General features: G+C 41.0%; 1 protein-coding gene across 1 annotated transcript; it reads right to left on the bottom strand.

The window, feature by feature from the left end:
• Positions 1-991: 991 nt before the first annotated feature.
• aars1 (alanyl-tRNA synthetase 1) lies at positions 992-18787 on the bottom strand. The gene is made up of 20 exons (XM_080505388.1): positions 18677-18787; positions 15317-15472; positions 15010-15198; positions 14658-14803; positions 14110-14301; positions 13370-13514; positions 12555-12700; positions 12219-12327; positions 11400-11550; positions 10668-10792; positions 9073-9217; positions 8785-8963; positions 7556-7669; positions 7238-7444; positions 6795-6979; positions 4613-4721; positions 4029-4142; positions 3540-3746; positions 3036-3149; positions 992-2105 (listed from the first exon to the last, which is right to left on the bottom strand). Exons 2-20 carry the CDS (start codon positions 15458-15460, stop codon positions 1926-1928), a joined length of 2901 nt encoding a protein of 966 aa, XP_080361514.1. The 5' UTR covers positions 15461-15472; positions 18677-18787; the 3' UTR covers positions 992-1925.
• Between the last annotated feature and the right edge of the window lie 676 nt (positions 18788-19463).

The raw sequence follows: 19463 nt of genomic DNA, 5'->3' as shown, positions 1-19463 counted from the left end.
AATCAGTGAAAAATATACATTAATTGGTAATAGATTATAGCAAAGCAGCCAGTTAACTGCTGGTTGGGGGTGATGTAAACACTCGTGTCTTGTAGAACACAATGGAAAAATAGATAATCATGGAATAACATATCGATAATGTAGTAAGATAGTCAAATATCTTTTACAACCACGTGTTACAGTTTATAGCCTCAATAAATGTTACTATTCCAGCTATTAAACTCATTTTTGTTAAGAAAATAGCACAAAACCTGCCATAAATTTACAAGAAATGCAGTTATATTCGTATTAAATGTTTTTTTTTAGTCAAGTAACATCTTATTGGCAAAATGTTATTAGGATAATCGATGAAATATCTTGTTACATTATCAACAAGTTGATACAATAAAGAAGGCCGACATTTTTGGCATAATTGGTTGTTACTCACCTTTTTAGAGCCTGAATAAATGTATTGTCTTGTGTAGGTATTATGAATGCAGAACAATCGTCCAGTGGTCTTCCAGGAACGTAATCAGCTGTGCCAACATCTCGCTAACAATATCCAACAGTACGGCTAATCTTGCATGCCTTTTTCAGCTCTTTAAGAGTTTTAATGAGTTTGATTTAGTTCAGGAGTCATTGCTCATCATTCATTTTCTTCTTTAAATATTAATTTGCTTTGGCCTCTTCTCATTAAAGAACAAGGACCTCCTCCTTAAGCTTCATCTACAGACAGTAAGTCAAGAAAAGATTTTGCATTCGATTTGAGTTTTAGTTTTAATTTGGTGGAAATGATCAAAACCAAAATGCTGCAAACTTGGGCCAGGGTCTGTTTTCCATCTGCATTTGAGGAAATTCACACTTTATCATTGTCAGAGATGCCCGTTACTTTCACTGTTTTTTCATCACACATATCCAAGGCTTGTAACGCTCCAGGACGATTCATCTGTGCATGTTAAACCTGATGTGTGTGCACCTTTCTGCCACTTACCAGATAAAAAAAAAAGACATATTTCAGCATTTACCAGTTGTCTATTCCATCCTCATAACATGACGCTTCTGACACAGATCTGCTACAGCGATCAAGTATTCTGCACTCCAACAATAACAAATGTTGTGAAATTACACAGCTCGGTTACGTTGGGGCGCGTTCGTGATAGGTCTATACAATAAATCAACTAAATTAAAGTCATTGATTCATAACATGTCAGGTAATGGCTTGTTATTCAAACAGAAAGACTATGATACAGCTACTGCCATTAAAACAGAAGCCTCGGCTCACACGTGTGGACGGGGAGCCTTCGGCTAAGAAAAACAGACTGTGGACAAGTAATTTGAAGCCGGGATGACGTTTTACTTTTCGTTCTGAGCTGAGCTCAAGTGGTACAAAAGGCCAAAAAGAAAGACAAAGTGCCTTGGGGGATTTTTTGGAGAGGAACAGGACTACAGAGAGATGAAACACAAACACAGAGGCAGGATGGTAGTTTATCAGGAGCCGACTCAGTGCTGAGAACCAGAGTCTGAGCTGCTGCAGTTTTCCCATGCATCATCAAGAGCTGTGCAGTTCTCGCAGGAGGCTCAATTAATCAAGAAAAGCACATCCCTTCTTCACGTTTTTCCTCTGCACACAGACATGCAACAATGAAGTGGACAGAGTCGGAAGAAATGATCAATTCATCTTTCACTTAAAGTGACAGCTTTCTACGTTTTGGAGATATGTCCAGACGGATATTTCCCGAGCAGGTCAGAAGAAAAAGATCTGCTTTATTGCTGGACGAGTGTCAGTGGTCATCTTTCAACACAGTGAGAGCGAGAAACAAACTTTTTAAGGTTACCATCATTGCCGACCTAAAAGGCAGAAGAGGAGATGAAGAAAATATTTTGGAGAAACTACTATATTTTCCATTTCTTTCCCCTGAAGAATGTTTTCACCTCCGCCTCCCCTCTCAGTTATCTCCCAGTTTGAGCCGGGCAAACTCGTTGGCCATCTGTAGCACCTCCTGCAGGCACTGTGTGTTCTTGCCGGTGGCCTGGGCGGACACGTCCTTGCCGCCTCCTTTGGCGTCCATGAGGGGACACAGCTCGTTGACCCACTCGTTGGCCTTCAGGCCTCGACTGGCAACATCCTGAACAGAGAAGAACACGGAGATCAGATATCATCTGCATACTTTGACACCGAGCACCAGTGGAAGGAAGCTCAGATTTATCTTCAAGAAGGACTCTCATTATACACTACTCCCATCGTATGACAGAGATCATAGAGACACAGAGTGTTTATGTACTGCACCATAATCTAAATCACATGCAGACACGTTTTTGTACATACAGGAGACTCAGAGACCTTGTAACATGGAGAAAGACAGTTTAAGGGACCAAAACTTTATGGAGTATACGACATCAGTTCTTCGCACCAGGTGGGCTCAGAAATACATTGCAGTACTTGTTTTTCTTTATTATTGAATACAGATTTAACTTGAAATCGCTGACATAAAGAGAAGAGGGATCAAACATGACGATGCTCCCTGTGACAGACGATCAGATTTATGGACAGATATTGCTTTATTTTGCTGGCTTGGCAATAATATCAGAAACATGTTGACTCTGTAGAACAATGGTTGCAGTTGTAAATATTTTTTTAAAGTAGAGTCTTTTAATTACTTGTTTAGATGATCTTTAGATTATCTACCTACAAAATCTATAATAAAAATCTATGTCTCTTGAGCTTTTAAACCGATTCCATCATAACATTTCTTTGTCAGAATGGCTGGAAACCTCCATGTTCAACACATATTGTTTAGGATGGTTCAGCTCAGCCAGGACTATTTTCTCATTGAAGCTGCTATAGGTTCAGACTGCTGACAGAAATCACTTACCACAGCGAGCCTGCAAAAAATTGTAGGCTTGAGATAATAAAAGAAAAGCAAAAATCTAAATGCTCATGAATAAATGTATTATTTTGAAGTGGGAGTCAAGCTGAAGAGTTAAGAGTTGGTTTAAATGGGATGGCAGTAGTATCTGTGGTGCTAGAATGGTGTTGAAATGAATAAATATCCAACCTGAGGGACTTGACACAAGCAGGTGATCTTGCCGGCATCAGGATCGACGGTGAAGAGCATGGCGGCGGTCTGGGGGGACTGCGTCTTCAGCAGCTTCAGTGACTCGTTCAGGGCCTGGGCGAAGAGCAAGTAGGAAAAACAATGAGTATGAAAAGTGTCTTCTAATCAGCGCTATTGGTGTTTCAAGGTCAGAATTAACGGCCCGCGGAGCTGATCCGGTCCCGTGGTAATAGCACAGGGAGATAAGCGAAGACAAGGCCACTGAAAACGTACAAGGCTGCTGAGATAAAGTAAATCGCATTGCTGTTTGCACTTCATTTCATTTTGTTCGAAGCGCTGATGAAGGTTTTGGATTATGAACTTGCACTGCCTCTTTTTTCCCCCTTCTCTTTTTCCAAGGACATGGTTTTCTCTTGGGCTGTCGATTCAGACAGAATGAGACGGGGTGGGTGTGAATAAATGATGAAGAAAAAAGAAAAGACAAAACACTGTCCTGACTGTTACCTTTGCTGAGGCGCCGACCTCCATCTCCATGACGAGCAGCGCTTGGTTGGGGCTGCTTTCGATCACCTCCTTCGTCTTTTCCAGGACCCTCTTCTGAATATTGGCCTTGTAGTTGCGATCCAGGTCATCCATGGTCTTCTTCAGGCCCTTCAGGGTTTCCCTCATCTCATCCTTCTGCCACTGAGACATCACCGCGGTGCCGATTGACTACAGGGAAGCAACACAATTGTAATCAGTCCGAGGGCAGAAGATTTCTAATCCAAAAATACATGAAATGGGATCAAAACTGCTCAAATAAGAGTCCATGTCCCTGGCATTTGAATGTCGACTTTCTGGTTATGATGGTTCGATGTCCAAGATTCAAGATCATTCGAGATCTTCCAAGATCGTTTTTCCTTGAAAGGATCCTCATTTCAATTGTCTTTTTTTGTTCCTTTCTCTGGTCGCATTAAGAGCTCTACTGCCTCTCTGGGCACAAACTTGTTTTACCTCGGTCATGTCTGCGATCTCTTTCTGCATGTCCTTGTTCGGGGCGGTCTGCTGCTTCACCTTGTCCCCCAGGCCGGACAGAGCCTGGCGCAGGGCATCGGCTTTCCTCTGGGCCTGGAGAATTTGAGACATGGTGATGATATGAGAGGAGACATGGAAAAGTGCAGACAGAGAAGAGGGAGTGGGAGAAGAGGCAGAGAGATGAAGGGGGAGGATCAAACGGCATTTGTTGTATAAAAATAGGAGATTAATTTGTCCTCTGGGCCTGGAGAAATACAGGGGGGGGGGGGTGCTAAAAACCCTCTCTTCTAGCTCCAAGCTCACCTCAAGCCTCATTAAAGATTCATCACCGAGACTCAAAATAAGACATGTTGTCCCTCTGTCTGGGACAACAGTCTCATCTTAATTGGTCAGGTTGTGTGTGTTTTTATTTTTTTTCTTACAGCAAAAATCCTTTTGACTGCTTAACCATCGACTCAAAACAAAGAGGTTTTTAAACTTCAGGTTGACACATTGGATGTATGTGTGTGTGTGTGTGTGTGTGTGTGTGTGATGCTGGATGTGTAAGCCATGTGTGTCCTGACCTTCTGCGCCTCTGCTCCTGTCACGGCAACAATGCGGCGGATGCCCTTAGCGATAGCCTCCTCCGAGACGATGACAAACGGTGCGGCGTGACCCGAGTTCTGCAGATGGCTGCAGATAATAGAACACAACAGCACATTACCCACGGCGTTACACAACTGCAGGAGGAAGAAAAGAAGAAGAAACATTGCAAAACAAAAACGGCAGCAGCGGGAACGAAGGGCTCTTTTGAATGTCCTTCATACTAAAACAACACAGAGAGGCAGCGAATCTGCAATTAAAAAGGACCAAGGACCTAAAACCTGTGGTAAAGAAGCTCAAATGACAATTTCTAGGAAACAGTGGATGACGCATGTTGTGTAATGAGTTGATGTATACCAAACACTATTTGAGTAATTTAGATCATTCAGAAGTTTCTACGTTTATTCAATCATTAATACAAAATTATGTAAATAATCCCTTTTCAATCTGTTGTTCAGACAAAGGGAGATATGTAAGCTCTTTAAATGCAGTCATCAATATTTCTTATGACCAGTACTGTCTTATAAATGATATTCAGAACATTTATAAAAGTTGATACATGTTTTTGACAAATATTAATTGCTGTGAGACAAAACGGAGCCTAAAACCGATTCAATGTTATCATCACTGCAACGTTTACATCACAGTTGCCTTATAAATATCAAGTCAGTCTCCTTTTATACAATATTTTGAACACTTATCGGGATCTATACATTTATTTATTTACCTTATCTAATCTAAAATGATATCCTATCAATAACACTTTATAAAAGTTAATCTTAATACTACCATTGTGCTGCTGGTACTATTATAACTACTGTGATTGTCACTTTAACTACAGGTAGTAGCAGCGTAAACGTTAATGCTTAGATGAACTGCTGGTACTATAAGTGCCATAATCAGTCTTTATTATTCTGAACCAACTCTTCAAACATGCATCATCCACAGTCTTGAAAAAGACAAAAAAAAAAAAAAAAAGAAACCCAGTGGCTAAATTCAAATAAGGACATTTAATCAGACACAACTCTTAGTTAATGTGCATTGTGCTGTAAACCTGTGTCCACACATGACCGGGCGAGGGAAAAAAAAGAAATTGGTTTAATTTTTTTCCCCGAGGTGCCAGTTCGACTGCATGATTCATCCTCACTGCGAGTGAGACAACGTTGACAGACTGTTGGTGCAACGAAGGTGATCATTAAGTGACAGTCGAGTGGAAGAGTGCATGAGCTCGGGAAGCTGTACGGGTAAATTAGGATGAAGCCGCGTCGCACACAGACGGAGACAGAGAGAGGGAAAACAACAAGATAATGAAAGCTGTGGCTTCACAAACAAAGTCAGTGAAGCTAAAAGGGAAAACAAATAAAATGAAAAGGATTCCAGGGTTTGGGGAAAAACTGATACTCCTCCATATTGACTGGTGTGTTCCAAGAAATAGTCACTTTGATCATATAAAACCACTGTGTAGAAGAAATAGCTGTAGCTCTGTTTCACTGAGGCTATGTTGAGACAGCAGAGGCCGACATCTGGATCAGTAACCAGACACGGTGGAAGCCCATTCACAATAAAATACACTGTATAATGGTGCACATGCACCCTTGTACCCAATCCTAACATACAGTCCCAACAAAAGTTGTTTACTATCCGGCTGAACAAAGAAGTCCATCTTATCTGAGCTGTTTCTCATTCGGTCAATACAAATTTTGAAACTACGATAAACAGAAGAACTTTGAAACTCCATAGATGCAGAAATATGGTATACTCTGCTCACTTTAGAGTATAAATTAATCCATCACTTTTTCCAGCTATCGCATCGTTTCAATTCATATTAGAAACTGCCAATTGAAGGAAATGTATTGACTTGCCAGTACCTGCAGCTGGTTGAGCTACAATTCCGGTATTAAAACAACTAAAGCAAACTTCATAGAACGCTGGTGATGTGAAGCTTTGTCACTTCGATTAAAGCTAATTAATGCAGAGAGAAGCCGCAAAAAGCTTGCAGCTGATCATCTCCCCGACGTGGAAAAGCACAAACCGTAAAAGTATCAAAATGACAAAACCTGCAAAAAGAAAAATTACCATTTGACTTCTGCATCTTTATTTCAATTACTTCACGCCGAAAATGACAGAAATCAATGAGGACAAAATGTCAAGAATCACACTTACGTTCCACCGCAAAACTCAATGGAAGTGAGGGAGCCCGCAGGGCTGTTCGGGTCAGCCAGAAGTTCCTCCACCGGAAGGCCGATAGATACAACCCGGACGGGGTCGGGGTAGGTCTCGTCGAACACTGCGCGCAGACCCTGGATGGCCTTGGCTGCGGCGAGCGGGGCGTCCATGGCGTACACTTGCTGGAAAGTTTAAAGAGACATTTGTAATTATCTTCAGAATTAACTTACTGGAGTCTGTTATCGCTTTAATCATGAGCTTATCGACTCCTTCGGAAGGAAAAACAAACTTTCTGCCTTTTTCCAGACAAAGCACTTTCTGGCGAGGTTGAATCGCCTCTCACATCAGTATTATTCAGAGTAAATTACCCTTATCGAAAGGAAAGACTTTCTCCATTAAACTCGAGTTTGTGCAGACTTCATCTGTATTCCTCTGCTGACCTTTGCGTCTCTTATCATGGCACAGGCGATCTCCTCCGTCCGGCGGACCTCCCCCGTGCTCAGGGCTCCTTTGGCAGTGAAGTCAAAGCGCAGGCGGTCGGGAGCAACCAGGGAGCCCCTCTGATCCGCCTCGCCCAAAACTCCCCGCAGGGCAAAGTTGAGGATGTGTGTTGCTGTGTGGTTGCTCATGATGGGCCTGCGGCGAGCCTGGAAAGAGCACAAGCCCCGGCTGTTAGTTAAAACAAAGACAAATCCAGAGTGGCAAAAGTCGGACGAAGCCCCAAAGGTCCGATCTGAAAACCCTGCACCCGTTCTCACCTCGTCGAGGTGGAGGGTGACCTGATCTCCAACCTTCAGGCTTCCATAGACGGTGCCGACGTGAAGGACGTAACCTCCCCGGACCTGCGTGTTCTTCACCGTGAACTCCATTCGCTGCAACAACAAACAAACAAAGACGAGAGTACCTTGTAGAAGTGGTGTAAATATCTAAAATTACTAACATTTTTCCCACTTGCCGGAAGTATTTTGCAATATTACTTCTAACTGAAATGAAATTAAAACCTGATTTGTGTTTAGTTGGGATCGATGATATTTGTGGATGTAATCTGAATACTTTGGGGGCAAAAGAAAACATTTAAATTTGAAATATTTTTCACTCAGTTGAAATATTTGCAATTTGTTAATTGCTGTTGAGAATAACCTCAGCTTCACATAGTGTGGAAAGATGATGAATAAGCCTGAAGGTTATTAATTAATATATAATGTTGAGATTCACGGAGTGACAAAAAATAAGTTCTCCCAGAGTTTTCCAGTTGAATTAACTTGGAGGAGGCAACAAAAGTATCACAAAAACAAGCAGTCGAAAGACATTTACAACACAAATGTACAGGAAAAACGTCATACGAAACAAATTAATCTGTTCAGAGTTGGTGGGGCCTTGATCAGGAGCACAGTCACAGACTGAGGAAAAAGTACTTAAAACTCTCCACTTCCGTAGAAAACGAGACAGTAGAAAGAATCGAGACATGCAACAACACACAGTGCCGTCTCTTGAATGGAGTTTAAAACAGACGGGGAAGTGCGATATGAATGTTTTCAGTCACTGAACAGAGACGCGGACAATTAATTGTGTTTCCTCCATTCTGCTGTTAAAAGTCATGATATTTAATTTGGCAGTCTTTGTTGTCCAGAAGACGCTCTCTTTGCCGGCAGTCATGATTTCCACAGATGGCTCTTTTTAAGCTGCTTCAGAGTGAGATTTCTCAGAAAAGCTGAGGAACGTATTCAGTAATCTGTAGATTTAACTATGTGAGAATAAAAGAGCAGGAAAGAATTATATAAATATTGAACACAAAGCTTTACAAGTGCACGTTTTAGCAAGTTAACGCCCAGCATCTTTTGAGTATTTTTGATACAAATACTTTTGTGAAGTAGGTTTGAATGTGGAAAAGTGTGTTGAAATATGTTTTAATGTGGAAGCCACAGGGAACACACACTCCTCGCTTTCTTCTGATCTTAATATTTGTTTGGGCTGTAGTAGGACTTACGTCCTCAGCGGAGTCATCCTCTCGGACCATGTAGCCCTCGTCGAACGTCTGCCCGCCCTGCTCAGCGTAGAAAGACGTCTGGTCCAGCACCACGCCGCACTCCTGACCTGTTGTCACCTCGTCACAGAAGGCGCGGTCACGGCGCAGAGCGAGCACGGTGGCCGAGGTCTGCTGGAAATCTGCAGACAGGAGAACGAGGTCCGCGAGCCGGAAGAAACCAGGTAAGCTCCAGATAACCCGGTGAGCAGCTGAGGAGTGTTTGCGGGAGGAAAGGAACCAACGACTGACCGTAGGCGCCGTCTTCCTTTGAGGTGTACTTGTATTTTGGGGAGTCGTCTGTGGCGGGAATCTGCTTGTTTCTCAGCTCTTCAATAGCGTAGATGTCCAACATGATGTGGTCCACGTCTCCTGCTCCTTTACCCTGAGATTTCAACTGCATGCACAAACAAAACAATATTTTTCATGAGCATGGTTTACAGGGTAGGAGATGTTTATCTAATTTAATAAATTTGTCTCCTTGGCTTTCGAGAAGTGGCTTCGTCACTTTCCACTGCTCCACATCATGCTTGCTGTGTTTTTGGTCATATACTGATTCACTTGTGTTTTTTGTACAGCAGAGAAAAGAAGGAAATAAATCAGATGAACTGGCCTACATTTTGCATGGTTTTTGTCCGAAATTGGTGTTTTGGGTGTACATGGGGTGTGTGGGGGTGAATAGTTTTATCAGAATCAACATTCATGGCAACAAATATTTTATTCTTCATGAGAAGCATGAATAATGTGCAGTTATCCAAACATGTGCCAACATTTTGGAACTGAAAAATTAGATGGATCATAGATCCAATTAGTCCCACCTGTGTGGATCGTGGAGATATAATTCCTTAGCATCTTGGAAAGGAGATTCCTCTAAATTTTGCTTCTCTGCGTCAGTATTTGAATGCCTCAGGATGAGTCAGAGAATTAAGAACCTATCAGAGGACGCCTTTCAAAACATATATACCACGTGGTATCAACTGACCAATCACGTTGCTCATTACTGGGCGTAATACAAAACCGGAAGTCAGTTGCGAGTGGTCTACTTGAGCCCATAACTCGTGATATTTTGGGGGGAAAAAAAGATGGAATTAGGTGGAATTAGACTAAATTAGACGGTGACAAGTCGCGATGGCCATTACACACATATTTTAGATGGCGTTGAACCACCCGTCCACTATCGTTTTCATAAATTGACCGTCAAAATGACATTTTGCTGCCTCAAACCATGACATGCAGAGACATCAGGGTAGTAGCGAGACATCTCGGTTGTCTTCATTTGATTTAACATTCCCAGACAACGTGATCACAAGGATAAACTGACAACTCCAGAAATCTGACGATCATATTATCTATGTGCGTGTAAACAGAACCAATGTCTCTGTGACACCGTCAAAAAATGGATGGACTTGGTAACCAACTCCTGAATTAATCATCTGGACAGGATTCAGCCAATATGGAGATTAATACAAAGTTTTGAACTCCCCCAAGTGGCACAGAGGAGAACTGCAGTGTCAGGCCGTACAAACATTAGTTCACTGCGATTGATTTGACAGCGGTATTATTAGAAAACAAATCAATCTTTTTGCTCAATCAAACAGCAAGGGCTCAGCAGTGGGCCATAAAGTAAATGCAGGTTTACTTAAACAGCAGGTGCACAACTCCCAAATCTGACTTACGGTGCAAAACTGGAGAACGCTGACACGAGCAGAAATTATGTCCCTGCAGGGAGCGGGCATAAAACACTGTTCAGCCGAGTCTTCACAACACAACAGAGTGGTGAAGGCTGAAGTCAAACGGTCAGTGAATTAAAGGGGATTTCCTTCACTGCCACCCTTTATTAGTCTCACCTGAGCCGCCTTCTTTTCCTCTTCAAATGCGGCCAAGTCGATTCCCATGCCCTTCTCCTCCGCAATGAGGGAGGTCAGGTCCAGTGGAAAACCGTACGTGTCATACAGCAGCCATGCGGTGTCGCCTGGATGCAAAAATATAGTGAGAGAGAACAAAAGCTGCTTAATATGCAGGATCTGACAAAAAAAAAGACTTGTAATCATCATGAAAAGAATAAAGTCTATGCTCCTATTATATGTAAAAATTGCAAAGGACACAGTCTAATTTGGAAAAAATGCACAAATCAAGCAAAAACTGTTTGGGACAAAGAAGATAAATGGAAAAAAGTCTGAGAAACCTGAAAATCTGTCAGAAATCCAATACAGCAGAATCCAATAACAAGCCTGGAGGAAGTCTTAAGAAAAGCTGGATGTGCATCAATTTTTAGGTCAATACATTCAACAGCATGAAATATTGGCTGCTGGGATTTCAGTTTTTTTCCCCAATTACAAGTTATCTCCTTCAGCTGTATATGTTTATAGTGATTAGAAATGCTTTGAAGAATCAAGCATGAAAAATGGACAGACTGATGAATGAAGGAAGGCACCAATCTATAATCCCAGGTTACAGATTCTGATGGAAAAACGAGGAGTGAAACCAGCGAAACAATTCAGATTGAAAATTAAATCTCTCTCCCAACAATCTTCACTCAAAACAATGGGAGTTGTAAAGCTTGTGGTTTGGTGTCTGACCTGGAATGGTCTTGCAGTCGCCCAGGCTTATAATCTTCCTATCGAGGATACGGCGTCCTCTGCTGAGGGTTTTGAGGAACTGCTCCTCCTCGTCATTAATGATGTCTTTCACCACATCGGGGTCTTTCTTCAGCTCCGGGAAGGCATTGCCCTGCAGAAAGCAGAGAGGGAGCGAGGGGAGGAGACAAAAGTGGAAAAGGAAACGAGAGGGAGGAAAAAGTTACAATTTAATGTGTCAGAGCAATGCTTGAATAAGTTGGTTTAAATAGTGTTGGTGAAAGAAAGCTCAAACAATATATGTGAAGAAAATCACCCTTTCCACAATAGAATGAAATGCACAGCTACAAACACACAAAGTCGCATGTATGGGACATGTAAATGGAAAAAATGCCAAACTATTTCAAATAAACCTGCTGTGTGAATAAATTAATCTATTATAAAATATTTATTTTTGAACTACAAGAAAATAAACAGAAATAACAAGACTGGGATGATTTTAATTTCATTCTTGTGTCAGACAGCGAATGTTTGGACCAGGCAAAAATAAAATTCGACAGTATGCGGTACAACATTAATGTTACAGCGACACTGAAAAGACCTCCTGGTCTTTTAATACCATTATAGATCGTTTTGAAAATTAAAAAGGTAATAGACAGATTATAGCTCCCTTCCTGTGGTGAGGCTACACATATACTTGACTAAAATGTTAATATCTTAAACTTTAACAACTTACAGTCCTTATCCTGTCCTCTTAACACATTTTAAATAGTGTGAAAACACTGGAATGAAAACACGGCAGATGAAGGAAGAAACTCTCACCAGGGAATCGACCACCACGTCCACCAGAGAGGCGAAGAAGCCCTTCTGAGCGCCAAGCTTCTCATGGGAATAACGGACTGCGCGTCGCAAGATCCTCCTCAACACGTAGCTGCAGAGTGGAAACTAAAACATTACAACTCACAGCCGTATTATCCGGGACCAAACTTATGCAGCATGAGAAACGTGACACGTGAGCTTTGTAGTGTTTTTGTTCAGGCTGAAACATCCAGCAGCACGTCGAATATATTCCTGTGCTGCATACACAAGATGGAGGATGCTCGGCTCCACTTCCTTCTTGAAATCGAGCAATTTGGCCTTTAAAGCTCTGCGCCTCACCCTCTGCCGGTGTTGTCCGGGCGGCCACCGTCTGACAGGGCGATGGTGATGGTGCGGGCGTGGTCAGCAAGCACACGGTAGGCCATGTCGATACCGTCGACGTCCTCAGCACCGACTTTCCCCGTGTAGAGCCGTGCACCAGTGCCCTGAAACAACGAGATTTTTTTTTTTTTTTTTTTACTGTGGTCAGCCTTTTTGTGGTCAGACCTTCACCAAAAAAAAGAGAAACTGCAGCTAAAGGAATATTGAAGTTGCTAATTGCAACCTAAATAAGCACAATCTACTTTTTTTTTTTTAATAAATGTAACAGTTATTTATGACCACCTACTCTATTGTCCTGCCTCTGCTGGCTTGATAACTAGTCTTTCTACAAGCTCTTAAGCAGAAATTGAAAAAATAAATAAATAAAAAAAGACACTCCGGTAATTTAATCCAGAATTTTTTTCGCCTTTTATGAGCCAAAGAAAAAAATCTTGATTTTATAAACATATAATAAAGTGATAAATTAAAAATACATGATCAAGAACAATTAGTATTTAATATTATATACTAAATCTATAATAATAATATTCTAAATCGGCTTAAACTTCCTTCTTGTGGAAACACGTGGAGAAAACACACGACCCTTTTTGTGTGTTTCAGCCTCAAAGCCATGGTGTCAGGGGGAGTTTGTAAAAACATGCAAAATCAAACAGGTATAAGAGAACATTTTGGGACATTTTGCAGTTTCATTAGTAGCTTTTCTGAAATTAAAGGACAACGTAAAGAGAGCCTTGTAAGTCAAATCAGTTCTACAAATCTACGAGTGTCTGTACCTTTTGGATGGCGTCAAAGTAAGGGATGAAGAGGTCGGTGTCATAGTTGGACATCTTGTTCTGCAGGACGGACACCAGACGCTCCAGACCCATCCCCGTGTCGATGCTCTTCTTGGGCAGCGGCTTCAGCTCCGTCTCAGACTCCCTGAATGTTACAGCATGAAAAAAAAAGGGGTCAACACCGGTTGACAAATCAGTCCACCATTTCTTCTACTGCTGTATATACAGAGTCAAGACAGTATCAGAGCGCACATTTATCTGGGAATATTATTCCACTCTGTGAATGTACTTATTTTTATGGTTTATTTACTTTTCATACAGTACACAGCAAATAAGAACATCAAGGAAAATGACAAGAAAACATGCTATTATTTTTATATGCCTTGAGAGCACAAAAAAATACAATGAAATACAAAGATACGCATACAAAGTGATTCTCTGGCTTCATTTTAAACCCCACTAAAGTCATAAAGGTGTGTCCAAATTTCAACACGTCTACATTCTTAGTACAAATTTAGACGATCCCATGACAAACTTAAAGACCACAAAGTAAGATTTAGTGACATCTGGCAGTAGGAGTTACAGACCGCATCAAACTCATTATTTTTACATACAAACTGACTCTAAAGGACAAAAGAACTGACAGCAGGTTAAAAACTCCAGTTTTTCCCTTTGTTTATTGTATAATAGAAACAATTTCTCTTAATGATCTTTTCAGTATACCATGATTAATTCATTACCTGTTGAACTGGATGAACACCAGGTTCCAGATCTCCAGCACATTGGGGTCGTCCATGTTCACTAGGTGGGACGCGTCTCTGTCTCCGATGCGGTCGAAGTGGATCTCACTGCAGGGACCGCAGGGTCCGGTGTCTCCCATCTCCCAGAAGTTATCTTTCATGCTGCCAGGCAGGATGCGAGCCTCTGCCACACTGAAGAAGACACACAGATCAGATTTATTCAAGTTGGATCTGATTCTGAGGGGGGAATGAGCTGCACTGACAAAATGTCCATTGCGGGCAAATAAACTGAATTCTCTGTGATTGTCCCTTGTGTGGCTCGATTTACATTTCTTAAATACTTATTGAACGTTTTGCAGTCCATCCAACATCCCTTTTATCAAAACACTATTACAAAACAAAGATATATTTCAGATTATATTGTAACAAAAGCAAAAAAATGACAATATTTTGTAGTGCTGCTGTGTACTTCATGATTTGCATAGGAAGTATGATGTAGTTCATTGTAGATTGATAGTTCAAGACAAAGATATCACAGAGAGACTCACCCCAAGTCGATCCAGATCTGCTTGCACTCCAGGTCGGGCTCCAAGCCTGCATTGTCACAGCCTCCAAAGTAGGTGACATACAGACGGTCGATGGGGATCCCAAACTCCTGAGTCAGCAGCTCCAGGGCCATCTTACAGGCCAGTTGCTACAGAGAGAAGTGTGGAGAGGAAGAGGAAGTCGTAGTAGTAACGAGGTGACAACAGGGTCTATTAAAAGTAGAGCTACCAAAGTAAGATTAGACTAATGTGAGAATACGACACACAGCTACGTCCACTTTAATATGTTAAATTTGTTTTATTTCACCATGGTCACAAATAATTTACATTATGCATGTATTTAATACTGCAATACCTTGAAGTAGTCCCCGAATGACCAAGAGCCCAGCATCTCGAAGAAGGTGTGGTGATAGACATCTTTCCCCACGTCGTCCAGGTCGTTGTGTTTGCCTCCTGCACGGATACACTTCTGAGTGTTGGCGGCGCGGTGCAGCTTGGCCATTGGGTGGGAGGGATCGATGGTGTTCAGGAAGATAGGCTTGAACTAAGAGGAAACAGGTCAAAAAATGACAACTTGCATGAAAAATAACATCTTGGTGTCATGTAAACCTGCAGAAAGTCTGGCTGAAGACAAGAGGCTCACGTGTTGACATGGCACCCACCTGGTTCATGCCGGCATTGGCGAAGAGCAGCGTGGGGTCGTCCAGTGGGATGGTGGACGACGAGTGGACGTACTGGTGCTCATAGCGACGGAAGAAGTCGATGAACTTCTCGCGGATTTGAGCTGCACTCAAGGAGGAGTCCATTCCGATTCAGCTCTGCAAAAATAAAACAACCAACCTGTAAGTACGCCAATCACAAATCTGTCGATGATACGTGTTTGAGTGGATTATTTCTGCCCGGTTATCTGTTAATCCATTATATGAATTATTTTATTGACAGTGAATCAAAACATCCTGTTATTTTGGCATCCATGTGACATTAAACTGCAACTTTGATCAAAATCAATTGTGATATCTTTTTAAATATGCCTGCAGAAGTACTTCGTAAAGTCTGAATCATTATCATAACTCTAATTGTTATATATTATTTTCACAGATGATGCTTTTTTTATTTTTGAATCCTAAACTGCACCATTAAACCGTTACATTTCCTGATGTACATCTGTCCTGACATAGTATTATTCCCGTTCCAGATCCAACATGGACCTTCTACCACATACGTCCAGGAAGGACGGAAGACCTGATATACAAGCTTTTCACTGTCCACACACAAAGCAGAGTGATTCCAGGACGACGGATCGAAAGAGGAAGCCAGGACTCTGTGGATACACTCGACAGCCCCCCCCCCATCCATCCATCTAAATGTGATAAGATTACAGTACAGCTACCGAGACTAAAATAAAGTGTAGCGAACAAAATGACCCCTTCCTCAAAGAAGTGCCCAACAACATGAAGTTATTATTATTTTCTGGTAACCTTGGTTGAACTCTCTCACTGTAACAACTAATTAGAGCCGAGGTGAAACCACAACACCGAAATCTCACAAGACATATCTGCTAAACAAAACACTACGTTTCAGTCTCATTCATCCTGTGTATTCCTTTCTAACAACTCGGTTTCTCGGACCGTTAGTCTGCAACAGAAGTTTTCCTCAAGGAAGGCAGTTTTCTCATAAAGCACAACCAGTTCAACCAGTTTCTACAGCAAAGGAGTTATTTGCCTTGAGGTCTTCGCTCCAAAACTTTTAGAAAAAAAAAGAGAAGTATGACTGTTACACAACCACCAGGTGCAGTCAACATTAGATAATATTCAAATACAAATTATTCACTTCATATCAGAATGTGAAAACCATTAATCAATTCAGTGTTTAAAATGCAATGATAGTCAAACACTTTTAAAAATCCAACTGCATGTGCAGACTTTAATGAAGTCTGTAAAATCCAATATTTTCTTTGTTATCAATTATGTTCCCTTCAGCCACATAAATGTACATTGTGTTCTTTATCCCCAACCCAGCCCTGTAGTCAAGTGAGATCACATAGTATACGTCTTTCAGTATGCTTTCGGTTCCCTCCAACAAATTGGCCTTTGGCTCTTCTCATAAAGCAGCGGTGATTCAGGAGTAAAGTGAGGCGGGAGAAGTCCTTCATGTTACATTACACCAACAAACTGAAAACAGTTTATGACTGAAATGTGTGGCTATAAAACCTTTGGATGTTACTTGAATTTCTTTGGCTAAAATCAAAATGGATTCTAAATTATGGCTTTTTCAGCTGGTAATTTATGTTTCAATACTGAAATTCACCAGATTGGATAATCATTCCACTATAATTCAAAATGATCAGGACAAATTGTACCCAAGGAGAAAGTTTGTTCACATCAAACTGATTTGTTATTGATTAAGCACAGAAAAAAAGGATCTGGACAACTTTTCCTGAAGTGTCAAGAAAAGCTCAAGATAATTCAGCTTTCTTGAAACTGCATATTTTAGCATTGCAAACATTTCACTGATACCTCGAGTTAAATGACACAGCGTGCAGCCATATTCAACTATCAGCATTCAATTTAAATTTGAGGAGACAAAAGAAAAGACAAGACTTGTTGCACCCATTTTAGCTAAATAAACCAACTAATTTAGTTATATATATCAGCTTCAAAAATGTTGCTATACTGGCTATTTCAGTTCAAACTTCGAAAAACTTGCAATAGCTACATAAATACTTGTCTTAATTCTAAAATTCTTTATTTGCTCTTTTAAAAAAAAAAAATATATATATATATATATTTATATATGTCGAATTTAAGCCATTTAAAAGTCTGGTATGCAGGAAAATTAAACTGTCACTTAACAGAAAGAAAACATGGGCTAGAAAGGAGGCCAGACCATGTCTGTGTGATAATCATTAGGTACATGATTTTGCTTCACTCCACAATTCAAATAAACATTGGTGTTTAGTTATTACATGCCTAATAACAGGCGATTTCCTGTGACCTGTCTAGTGTGTGCCATTCCTCTTACTCAATAATCAGCTGGGATTAATCCAGCTCCCTGTGATCACATCTGAAAAAGCTGGTTAAGTACTTTTTTTTGTTTGTTTGGGTTTTTTTTTTTGGGGGGGGGGGGCTGACAACTAATTAAAAGGCAACAAATTCCCATTGGTGGACTCAGTGACAAACTTGTTGGCAAAGGAAACCACACAGCTGGTGCCTTCAGGTCTCTGGGGCGAACAAGTGGACGGTAAACAGGTCCAGTCCCCATGCTGACTACGGAAACACTCAACTGGCAACAGCAGAGAATAGAGACATTGAGGTGATGGGATGGAAATTTCATCCCAGCTTGTTGTACTAATAGAGTAATAAATGTTCATTGAAGAAAAGTAAACAGATCAGCCGTCAGATGAAAAAATAAACAAAAAATCAGTTTTAGGGTGCAAAGAAGAGTCAACACGAGACTTCACTGCATTGACTGAATCAATGGACCCATGTTCACATACATATAGGAGAAAACTGAATTCGTCAATGAAGGAGCCTTGCGTTTTGTTTGTATCAACCACATGTCAAAACTTGGCTCGAAGGGGCAATGTTTGTGCTTTAGAAGCAGCTCAAACTGAGTCATACCTGCAGGTCTGACACCAAGTCTCAGAGGGTTCATTTCCTTTTGACGACTAAAATCAGCTCTCCCAAGGCAACCTTGCACCTCTGCTGTAAACAAGTTTAAGAAAATCTATACCATGAAATAATGACAGTCACGCCAGACTGCACGAAGCAATCTAAACTGGCCCCAATGACAAGATCCATGCGTTATAATCTTGTCAGCTGATTGCAAACAGCTACACCGGGCAGCTAGCGCGAGCCTGCACTGATGTAAGCGAGCTAACTCGTTAGCCTGTCAAGCTATCACTCCGTCTGAAGCTTTAAAGACAGCTTCAAGCTTACCAATCTAAAAAAAATCCTACTTTTATGAACGGCACATCATACGCGAGTTGCCAACGCATCACTTGAGTGAACGATAATACTCACAGAAGTCGCTGTTCTTGCAGAATGAATCAGTCACCGCTCCAAGACGCTCCGCAGGTCCACGCTGCTCGACCAAAAGGAGAGCACAGGCGTAAGTGGGCACGCCCATGCTGGTCGTCCATTGGTCTGCTAAGGAAAATCTCGATTTTTATTGGACAGTTCTCCTGTCAGTCTGAGCCAAGCCCGCCACATCATTGACAGAAACATCCCGGTGTCGGCTGATGCAATGTAAAAGACTCCTGAGTCAAGACACATTTTACAACAAGGATAGCTTTAACTGGAGATTTAATCTCTGTTTTAACTTTTACCCTGCCATATAGATTTTTGACGAGGTTTTTTTTTTCATCAAGCACGTTTGGAAAAACTGCATAATTTTAATGTTAAATCCAAATCTGTCAGCATTATAAAGGAGCCTTTGATGAGAAAACATGTTTTGCATTTTTTTCTGTATTCAATGGATATATATTTCAGATTCACGAGGAAGGATTTGATTAAATGCCCTAATTGCTATCATTCATTAAAAAAAAAACCTATATTTTTTAAGATATTACGTGACGAATGACAATCAAATATTCTTGCAACAATTTAATTTGTATCTTTTAAAAGTGAATAACCGAAAAATAAGTACACATGAACACATTGTATAAAGAAGAGACGAAATACAGGAGAAAAACCAGGCAATTTTTATATTGTCCAACAATATAATAATTGTCATATATGGATTCCATTTGACAAAGCAAAAACACTTTATGTATTTGAGGATTATGATTATGATATACAGTGTGTGTGT

The sequence above is a fragment of the Blennius ocellaris genome (genome assembly GCF_963422515.1).
Source record: "Blennius ocellaris genome assembly, chromosome: 11".
Classification (NCBI taxonomy): domain Eukaryota; kingdom Metazoa; phylum Chordata; class Actinopteri; order Blenniiformes; family Blenniidae; genus Blennius; species Blennius ocellaris.
The sequence above is the reverse complement of the archived record's forward strand: the minus strand, read 5'-3'. Positions and strand labels throughout refer to the sequence as shown.